Source organism: Temnothorax longispinosus, chromosome 6 (assembly GCF_030848805.1).
Source record: "Temnothorax longispinosus isolate EJ_2023e chromosome 6, Tlon_JGU_v1, whole genome shotgun sequence".
NCBI classification, from domain to species: domain Eukaryota; kingdom Metazoa; phylum Arthropoda; class Insecta; order Hymenoptera; family Formicidae; genus Temnothorax; species Temnothorax longispinosus.
Window position 1 is genome coordinate 2,637,500 of NC_092363.1, and position 11,121 is coordinate 2,648,620.

Consider the following 11,121-nt stretch of genomic DNA (forward strand, 5'->3'; position numbering starts at 1 on the left):
TTTATTAATCAATATATAGTTTGTATAGAAAAAGTCTAAATTTCAGCAAGGTCTCATCTATTATAATTATTTTCGGTAAAAACAGAAAACAGCCTACATTAAAATAAGATAAGAATTGCGAATTTCGTCATATTATATGCATTTCGGATGGTTTTGTCCGCAACTTGCCATTAGCTAGGTATCGGAAATGTGTAAGTAATTTAGTTGTATAATGTATTTTTTTTTATGATATTCTGTACGTTACTTATATTATATTGTTTACGCGTAAATTGTGTGTTACATACAAATTGTACGATAAAAAAATTTCGAAAAGAAAAGAAAACAGATACATTTGAAGAAAAAAGAACCGCCGATTTTAATTGGCGGGGGTAGACCCGGTAGACGCGGGTAGTAGAGAGTCTCTACAGATTGGTTTGTTTTTACTGAATCAAACTTTAATTGATTTCTGAAATTAAAAATATACAGTTTGTATAGGAAAATTTTAAATTTAACCAAGGTTTCTATCGTAATTATATTCGGTCAAAAAGAAGGTATATTATCAACTTTAAACGTTGACCTCGACATTGGTTTAGATTTGAATCTAACGTCAATATACGAAACAAGTAAACAGCAATGAAATTACACGTCAGTAAATGTCGAGACTCTAGTAAGGAAACACTACCTTCGGTAATTTCCGCGTCGAAAAGAAAATAATTCACCCTTTTTCGCAAACGCGGTGGAGCAAGCAAGGTAATAAAACGCAGAATAATGCGCAACAGATTCTTTTTTTTCTTTTAATTATAATGTGTCAAGTTTAAGAGACAATTTGGCTGTAACATTTTGTGATAATTTCTATAGTCCTTGAAAAACTTCCAATTCTGCTTCCAATTATATAAAGAAACGTTATCAAATAAACGTATTTTTCAGATCAATCACATACAACGATAGAATTCACGAATTCACGAAACGTTTATTTCTTAATAATAACAAAATTACAATAAAATTTATGCGGCCACATTGCGATAACCACTAACGCTATTCACTTTAAGAACTTTCTAAATCCGGATAGCTCTTTTCCACGCTTGAATCAAACGATGTTTACGAAAATAAGGAAACGTTTAAAAAAATTCTTCAGTCGGAACGATATAATAACGTTCCATCCTCTCTTACATTCGATGATCCTACAGTATGGTACCAGCTAACATACGTGAACTTATCAAACTGCAGTGGAATCACCACTTTGCCAAAAGAGTTGGGCGCCTTACCCCACCTTGAAAAGCTTGTTCTGTCGAACAATAGTTTTGGAGCGTCCGACGAATTTAAATGGCACTGGCTGCAACCAACTGCAATGCAGAATAATCTGCGTTTTCTAGACTTGAGCAAGAATTCAGTAAGTTGTATTTTATCTTTACATAGGAATAAATGGATCGCGAATTCTGTCGTCGGAGAAATGAATTTAATTGACCATTGTCATTAGTAATCACAATTTGTCATTGATTACAGTTGATGATTGTACTACCGGCGTGCATCATCGGGAAGTTAAGTGCTTTGACAGAGCTGATAGTTTGCCATAACTCGCTGAGATTTTTGCCACGGGATTTGGGCACCTTACCTCACCTTGAGAAGCTCGTTCTATCGAATAATATGGTTTTGGAGCGTCCCACGAATTTGAATGGCACTGGCTGCAACAAACGGCCATTCAGAATAATCTACGTTTTCTGGATCTGAGCAAGAATTCAGTAAGTTGTATTATATCTTTACACGGGAATAAATGGATCGCGGATTTTGTCGGAGAAATGAATTTAATTGACCATTGTCATTAGTAATCACAATTTGTCATTGATTACAGTTGATGATTGTACTACCGGCGTGCATCGGGAAGTTAAGTGCTTTGACAGAGCTGATAGTTTGCCACAACTCGCTGAGATATTTGCCGCAGAGCATCGGAAATCTACGAAACTTGCAAGTTTTGAGATCATCGAATAACAAATTGTTCTATTTACCGGGAAGTATGATAAACATGCAACTGGAAACTTTGGACGTTTCGACGAATGACTTTCTTACACTTGATGGTACTCTTATTTTCAAGGAGTTGACGCTTCGTATCTTGGCAGCTAAAGTGGTCTTGAAGAACAAGTTTGTTGGCTTCACATCCATTCTTCTTTCTGCCCACGTTGTGGGCATGGCATGTCGCCGCTCGAAATAAGATACACGATTCGAGCCGAAATAATAGCTCTGATGTTTCTGTAGATCAACATACCGAAAAGAAAGAGACAACATACCACCTGAGTTGTTCAAGCAGTTCGAGTCTCTTGAGACTGAAACGAATTATTGCCTTTATTGCAAAAGGCCTTGCTTAGACTCTTATATAACGGAGTTCATGAGGCTTAACCCGCTCTGTATTGCCAATACGACGATATTGGACACAGAAGAAAACGAAATCTTGTCTTTTCAATGTTACTTCTGTTCGCCCGATTGCCGTGAAAAATCGAGAATTTTGAATATTTGGTTGGAGTAGATTAGTAGAAGATAAACTTTGGAACTTGAACAGTTATATGCAAGTTTAAGAGTAATATTCAACATTTGATTTGTGATAAAATAACTCTGAGGTACGTCTAATCTCTTAATATCATAATTAACGTCCGGCCATTTATAATAGTTTACAATAATTTTTATAATATTAATTTATAATAATAAGCTTCATTTGTGCGCAGTCGCAATGTATTGTATGTATAATACTTACATATAATACTTATATAATTTGTAAATTAACAAAAGAAAATGGGCTCACCGAAATCCTGACAATCTCGTTATGCAAGACTAAACATAATCAAAATGATTGCACAATTTTATCATATTTGCATATTTTTTTATTTTAACATTTACTTTATGTATCCTGCAGTAGTATGCCACCAGATTCGAGCAAAATATTATGCCACTTTGCCACAATGTTTTGCTCGAGCAAAATTGTGGCTGCTTAATTGGCCGATTGACAGCTGCATCTGCATTAAGCTCATATTTTACCGCATAGCAGAATTTATCGAGGAATTCTCACAATAGATTTCTAGCAGAAACTGAGTAGAATCCATCATTTTGTAACAATTTAAATGGAATATTTTATTTAAATAATTACGAAATCGCAGAATCTCGTTTTTTGCTGGCAATTATGTATGTTCCGTTAATATATGTAGGTTCTGTTGCACTTATTTTGCTGATAAAATTTGTAGCAAACATTTCGTTAAATCTGTTTTATTTTTTATTTTTTAATTTTTAACTGTTTACGCTATTTTATTGTACTTACCATACATATTTCGCGATACAAATTTTATATAAATTTATATAAATTAATTTTAAGTATATATATACAAATCTACTATTATACCGATATTATAAGACATTTTTTTTACATAAACTGATAATTAATACAATTGGTACAATCTTTTACTTTTGAGAGAAAATATTGGGTAATTATGCAGTTTAGGGGAAGCACCTCTGATGACCTTGACCTTGACATATGTTGTCAAGGTCACCCTCCTGAGTGACCTTCAGAAGGTTTTAGCCGTCGCTCGTTTTTTATTAAAAAGTTATAAACAAAAAAAGTTTCGAAAATATAGCAGTTATTTTAAGTACTGAGAGGCATAAACGACTAATATTACGTTTTTCTTTGAAGCAGAGAATACTTTATTTTGCGAGAAAGTCGCTGCTTTACCAAAACACAACATTTAAAGCAGTAAATTGTTGATAAATTGAAGTTTTTTTGTTAAAGCAGAGAATACTTTATTTTGCGAAAAAGTCGCTGCTTTACCAAAACACAACATTTAAACCAGTAAATTGTTGATAAATTGAAGTCTTTTTGTTAAAGCAGAGAATACTTTATTTTGCGAAAAAGTCGCTGCTTTACCAAAACACAACATTTAAAGCAGTAAATCGTTGATCACTAACCTACATAGGTTTAGTTGACGCGCTTTAAAAGTATTTAAGTGTTTAAAGCGCGTCAACTAACCTATATATGCACCTATATATGCTATATTTTCCAAACTTTTTTTGTTAATAACTTTTTAACGAATAGCGAGCGACGGCTAAAACCTTCTGAAGGTCACTCGGAGTCATGACCTTGACAACATATATCAAGGTCATTGAAATCGGTGAGGTCGCCAAACTTTTTTTTGTTAATAACTTTTTAATAAAAAACGAGCGACGGCTAAAACCTTCTGAAGGTCACTCAGGAGGGTGACCTTGACAACATATGTTAAGGTCAAGGTCATCGGAGGTGCTTCCCCTAAACTGCATAATTACCAAATATTGTTATTTCTTTGATAATTTTATTATTGTATATTAACATAAATATATTTATATACAATTTATATAAAATTTGTAAACAATTAATATAAATATAATAAGATACAATAAATATATTGTATAAATATATTTGTATATAATTTGCATTATTAATATATTTTAATTGTACTTAATTATAGACGTAGGGCAAGTACAGATAAGTATAGTCTAAAGTTAGTAATCTAAAATAAATGCTCAATAATAAATTAAAAAATTTCCATTTCTTTAGAGATGACTAAAATAAAACTCTTCTTGCAGTAAATTAATTACTGTAGTAGACCGCAAGACAAATTGTTTACATGCCAATTGACAACTAAAAATTGTTAGTATTTATCATCTGTATTTAGAGTCTGTATTTATCTGTATTACAATTTTACACAATGATGTATTAAAAAAGTATTGATAAAATATTAGGACAAAACATTAAGATATATTCTAAATATTATGTGATAAATTTTTATTGTACAATAATTACAATAAACTCCTTATTTATTCGTTCTTTATCAAATATTAAGTTAAAATTCATAAATAAATCTCGCTACCGTTACATAAATCAATCTTTTCTGAGAAATAAAATCATATTACCTACGGTATTTAATTATTTTATCTGTTGCAAATAGTTAAGAGTGTATCATTTACGAATCAATATTTTGTAAAGAAAAATTCCAAATCAAGATCTCTATATATTATAATTATTTTCGGTAAAAAACAAAATAGCCTACATTAAAAAAGATAAGAAATGCGAAATTTTATCACATTTATACATATATTCATATATTTAATGTTATTGTCCACAATTTATCGTTATTAGATATCTGAAATGTGTAAGCAATTTAATTGTAATATATTTTATGATTTTTTTATATTTTAAATTGTATGTACGTATATTTTTTAACGTAATATTATATTTTTTAAATTGTATATATAAAAATTGTACGTTAAGAAACAAGAAATGAAAAAAAAAACATGCATTTGAAGAAAGCTAGGAAAACCGCTGATTTTAAAATTGAAGGAGGGTGATATAGTAAAGAGCTCCTACAGATTGATTTGTTTTACCTTAATTAATTTTTTAATTGATTTTTTTTAATTAAAAATATATAGTTTGTATATAGGAAAATTCTAAACTTCAAAATCTCAAGGTTTCTATCGTAATTATATATTCGGTCAAAAAAATTTATATAGTATAAACAATTATAACTGCTTGGTGCATTGTGCATCTTTTCGTCATGCATACATATATTTAAGCAATGCCGTATATATTATATTTAATCTTCTCTATTTCGTTTTTTTATATTATATACATATGTTTTATATATTATAAAAAAATTAACAATATTAAAATAAAAAAATATACTTTTCTTATATTCTTAATGTCTTTTATGTTTAAATTATTCCAACTTTTATAGTTATTATTTTTATAATGTGTTGTTGTGAATGCAGTACGCGGAGTAGAACCGAACAATCGTGTATGTAACAGAATCGTGATTATCATGAACATAGCATGTTACCCACCAGAAATATCCTACCTTACGTATAGTTCAATGACGTGTCGTCCAGTGACACGTGGAGGTGTCACTGGACAAGTTTCATCTAAAAAACGAAAGCACGTTCACTCTCAGACTTCTTTTTGATTCAATGATACTATATCTATAAATCTATTGTATCAGAGAGAAGCCTGAGAGAGGCCATCCCGGCCTTTTTCGTGGGAACATCGAAAGCCCCTATTTTCGAAATTGGTACTACGTAGCCACGTTCATTTTCCCCGACACTGATTTCCGATAAAATATTATTTTGGTGCACGTCCGTGCTACATCTGCAAATGTACATATTATACATTGCAGTTTGCAGTGTCGAAAAGAAAAAAAGTGAGAGAGGGAGAGAGGGCTATTACGTATATTTAACATATAATATAAAAATATAAAATAAGTTAATATTTATCGATACATGTAAGATATAAATATTAAACTGATTCTCAACCAATTACAATTGAGAATATTTATATCTTACATGTATCGATAAATATTAATTTATTTTATATATTTATATTATATGTTAAGTTAAATATCTAATAGCCCTCTTTCCCTCTCTCACTTTTTCTCTTCTTTCACTTTCACACTTCCCAGACAGCACAATGTCCAAAATCGGGACATAATAAGACGTCTTTTAGATTGCGTCTTAATTATGTTTTATTTTATCTGGGTTATTTTAAATAAAAGATATGTTATCGCTAGAAACCAGCGTCAAATGGGGTCACGTGACTTTTGGCGTCAAGAAAATGTAGTGGGGGAAAAAGTTCAGACCGTTCCAACTTTTTCAACGTGCTACGAAATTCAAAGGTTTGACGTGTTTGAAGTTATACAATGGGTGTGACATCAATGAGAATGAAGTAAGTAATATAATATATTAATATTATATGGTAGATATGGAATATTTTGATCATTCTTGTGGATAAATATGCTGCTTTTTAGGGTATTAATAAGTTATGATAACTCTACATTTTAGGTTATAGTTGGATATATCTGCAAATATATGAGTGATTAAAATAACTTTTGTTGAGGGATAGAGCTATGTTTGGATTAGTTGGATATGTTAAATAATTAATAATAAACAATTAGTCATGTTCGCATATATAAACAATTTCAATGGAATGGGCTAGCAAACAAAGCTCGATTTTAATGCTTAAAATCTTATATTACAAATTCAAAACATTTAAACATTTCGGCTCTAAATGTGGCATTTATCAGTGATAAACAATTATAACCTTGGTCGTTTTAATTTTTCTTAAACCACCATTTAATGCCGAAACGTTTGAATATTTTGAATTTGTAATATAAGATTTTGAGCACTAAGATCGAGCTTTGCTAGCTAGTCCATTTCATTAAAATAATAATTAATAATAATTTTTTTTTAGGAAATTGCAATGGTGCAGACATGCGGGGTTTGCGAAACAATTTGCAACGTCGCCGATGTGGACGGCCACGCATGTCTGGAGGGATTTGGGTGTTATGTCGATGAGGCGACACGCTATTTTTACCCGCTTTTAAGTATACATTTTATCTACTATAAGTACATTTTATTACATTGTAGGTGTATTTCACTAAAATAATAATTTTGTTTGTAGATGATGGAAAAACGTGCTTACGCCGTGCCTACATTGACGGCGTAGAGCAAATAGTTGAGGTCAACATTGGTGCAACCTTCAACCAGCATATACGTAAGTTATGGATTAATTGACACAATAATAAACTCTCCTGCTCCTCTACAATAAAATCAAATACTTTTTCACTTAATTTTAGTCGTGGCAGGAAATTGCCAATTAGCGAACTCCAGCTGTCAATCTAAAGAAAATGATGTTGGCAGTAAAAATTTTAAAACTCCTTCCAAAAGAAAGGCCTCAAAGAAATTGTCGGTAGAAGAGAAAGAACATTTAATTTTGGCTATCCAACATAGAAGGCCTCTGTGAGACATTAGTCAACCGGTGGACCGGAGATCCAAGGAAACCCGGAAACGACTCTGGCAAGAAGTTGCTGATGAATTGAATGGTAAATAGATAAATATATTATACAGTTGGATTAGTTGGATATGATAAAATCTGATTTTTCTAGATGTACTCGACGCAACTGCTGTACAGCAGAAATTTAAATCATTACGCGATACATATCGCAAAATTGTCCAGTCAGAGCAGTACCTTCCGAGTGGATCTGGGAGGAATGAAAATGAGGACCGTCACAAGTGGAAGCATTATAACATAATGGAGTTTCTTCGTGATACCAGTCTATCGAAGGAGTAATTAAATAACTGATTTTTGTTATTATTATAAAGTAATGTTCCTGGCACAACACAATAGTAGACATCAGTTTCAAGATCAAGTACAAATTACAAATTCTGTATGGCATGGACAACAATAGCTCTCTGGTAGTATAATGGTTCTGTTATTATTATTGCTATTATTTGAAAATTATTTAATAATAATAATAATAATCCAACTATATTTATTTTTAATTAATTAATTTATTATTTATTATTATTATTAAATTATTTTCTAACAATAGCAATAATAATAACAACCATTATACTATCCCAGCTACTGCATATGTTGTCCATGTCAAACAGACTTTGCACTTGATCTTGAGGCTAACTACTCGACCAAATTTCTAAAATTGCTCATTCTTTGTGCCAGGAACATCATTAGACAGCGATAAAATTACTGTAATTCCACAATTTGTTTCTGTAATTTTTACTTTGTTCATTTATTGTAGCACGTCGAGTAATATTCCTAGCACAGAGAACGAGCTATTATCGGTGGACCAGTCAACTTCTCAAGTAGAAAGTCCGATTGACATAAATCCAAATGACAGTAGTAGCACAGAAAGTATGATCATTGTTTTATTATTATTATTTTTTTATATCAACTATAACTAATATAAAAATTTGTTTGCAGCGCCAACCTTATCAAGTACTTTTACGAGTGGAAAAAGACGAAGACTCAATACCAATTCCACTATTAATAGCAATATTTCAGTTGGTTTTACGAATCCGTTGGATAAACTAATCCAAATTTTTGAGAGACGAGAAAAGGCGCAAAATGTTGCACCACCAAATATAGATGATCCATTCGATGAGGTGGATCATATATGCTACAAACAGCAGCATTACATTTGCGCAAAATGTCGCCTCAACTACAAATGCGAACTCTACATGATATTGTCCAAATGACCTTCTCCAGACTACAGGAAGAAAGGAATAATAACTAAGTTTTTTTCAGCTGGATGTTTTAGAAGATTCCGACAACACATTTTATATTTTTTTATACGAGCATAATTATAAAAATTTTTTTATTTTTTATTTTAACAAAATAAATAAATCTATAGTTATATAGACTTCTATAGTTATATAATATATTGTTTAAATTTTTTTAGATCTTTTTATTTTTTTCTTCAAAATATGGATGTAGTTGCGTATATTATGACGGTACACGTGTAATACATATTTAAAAAAAGCGGTATAAGAATAATTTTATTAATATAATATAAATAAGTATTATTGTAGTCTACTTATGATTAATTAAATGACTTATATATACAATTTTGATTGAATTAAAATGTCAAAAAAATCAAACATAATGATGATAATTTTAATTACTGCTATTGAAGATACTGCCAGGGTATAGCACCCTCGCCGTTAAAATAATCGCAAAATTCATTCCTGATGTTCATGGCATCTCGAGAAGAATTGTTAGTGCCACAATTACCAAGATCTCTCAAGGCATGACTACTACCAATTTCCTTCCTCCAATTTTCAGGAATAAAATCACTAGGTCCATCGTGATTAATCATGTCCGCAGAAATATATTCGTTTTTGTCTAAAACCTGTTTTCGAAGCCAATTATGAATGCAAATAATGGCCTGGACAATTTGCATTGTATTTTTTACCGTAGCGTCAATAGGCTTTTTCAATATTCTCCATTGACTCACAAGAATTCCAAAAGAATTCTCGATTGTTCTACGAGCACGACTGAGGCGATAATTATAGATGTTTTTTTCGTGATTAAGTCCTCCTTTTCCTGGATATGGTCTTAGCATGAAATCAGTTAACTGGAATGCTTCATCGGCAACAAGAACATATAGCATAGGATCACTATCGACCGTGAGTTTCTTAGGTTCTGGCAGTCCCATTTCTCTATTATAAAATTTCTGACCCACAATAGAATCTCGGAAAATTCCGCCATCACTACGTCTGCCATAAGCTCCGATGTCGACGAACGTAAACATGTAGTTGGCATCACATATTCCGAGCAGTACAATGCTATGATAGCTCTTGTAGTTGTAATATAAAGAGCCAACATTATGAAGACACTAAAACAAATGGAATTATATAGCTAGCTCGCCAGTTGCCATTATTAGATAATGTCAAATAAAAGAAATACCTGAATAGCAACGTGTTTTCCGTCAATTGCGCCAATGCAGTGATTAAAATTCCAGCAATCTTCGAAATCTTGTGCGATATTGAGCCAATCTTCCTTACTTAATGGAAAAGGAAGCACTTTTTTAGCAAGGCAATCCCATAATGCTGCACATGTCTCGGTAATAATGTTTGACACTGATGTCGTAGTTCCAACAAGATACTGATATGACATGGAGTTCATTGAATCACCAGTAGCCAAGTATCTGAAAAAAAGATTCTGTATGTAATATTGTCCTTATGAAAAGAACACGTTCGATTTAACATATCCAGCTTACCTTAATGTCAGAGATAATCGTGCTGCAGCAGGTATGGGATCTCGAGTCACAGTCTGTTTTGTGATATGAAGTGCAACCAAATGCAGCAGGTCCTCAAATTGCGATAATGACATCCGCATATAGTTTTTAAACTTAGGGTTATACCTCGATAGAGTTGGATATATTGCATGGTAAAACCCATACTTATTTCTCAATCTAAATATAGGATGTACCCAAAAACGCTTTTTTGTGTAGATCCGTTTCTTTTTCTCCTCTGAGTTCGTCCGCAATATTTCATGCACAATGACAATTAGTAGCATGTCATTCAGGAGTTGTTCCTCTTGAGCATTATTCAACTGCCTCGCACGTTCTGTCACCCATGTACGATATTTCTGCATGAAGGCCATTATGTTCAAAATACTCAGACAAACATAACCTTGTTGGGGACAAACTGTTATCGCAAGTCAAAAGCGGCGGTTTCACGACGCGCACGTTTTGCCGCTTACTTCTCCCTCCATCAGACGAGCGTCAAATTTAGTCACGTGACTATATTTGACGCTGGTTTCTAGCGTCAATGAAATCGCAG

The 11,121-nt window shown here is 32.0% G+C and overlaps 3 protein-coding genes across 4 annotated transcripts; 2 read left to right on the top strand and 1 right to left on the bottom strand.

Annotated features, from left to right (window-relative positions):
* The first annotated feature begins 612 nt into the window (after window positions 1-612).
* Window positions 613-3,150, top strand: LOC139814846 (uncharacterized). Its single transcript, XM_071781338.1, has 4 exons — window positions 613-666; window positions 1,115-1,369; window positions 1,483-1,626; window positions 1,829-3,150. Exons 1-4 carry the CDS (start codon window positions 613-615, stop codon window positions 2,183-2,185), a joined length of 810 nt encoding a protein of 269 aa, XP_071637439.1. The 3' UTR covers window positions 2,186-3,150.
* A 3,341-nt stretch (window positions 3,151-6,491) lies between these two features.
* LOC139815067 (uncharacterized) lies at window positions 6,492-9,033 on the top strand. Of its 2 annotated transcripts, XM_071781672.1 has the most exons (7): window positions 6,492-6,703; window positions 7,229-7,361; window positions 7,439-7,531; window positions 7,614-7,859; window positions 7,923-8,103; window positions 8,577-8,689; window positions 8,759-9,033. In XM_071781672.1, exons 5-7 carry the CDS (start codon window positions 8,069-8,071, stop codon window positions 9,031-9,033), a joined length of 423 nt encoding a protein of 140 aa, XP_071637773.1. In that variant the 5' UTR covers window positions 6,492-6,703; window positions 7,229-7,361; window positions 7,439-7,531; window positions 7,614-7,859; window positions 7,923-8,068. The 2 variants fall into 2 exon arrangements, with proteins under 2 accessions (XP_071637773.1, XP_071637772.1); XM_071781671.1 differs by having other exon boundaries at window positions 7,229-7,531.
* A 417-nt stretch (window positions 9,034-9,450) lies between these two features.
* Window positions 9,451-11,115, bottom strand: LOC139815066 (putative nuclease HARBI1). The gene is made up of 3 exons (XM_071781670.1): window positions 10,557-11,115; window positions 10,244-10,484; window positions 9,451-10,172 (listed from the first exon to the last, which is right to left on the bottom strand). The coding sequence occupies exons 1-3, from the start codon at window positions 10,940-10,942 to the stop codon at window positions 9,462-9,464; spliced, it is 1,338 nt and encodes a 445-aa protein (XP_071637771.1). The 5' UTR covers window positions 10,943-11,115; the 3' UTR covers window positions 9,451-9,461.
* Window positions 11,116-11,121: the final 6 nt, after the last annotated feature.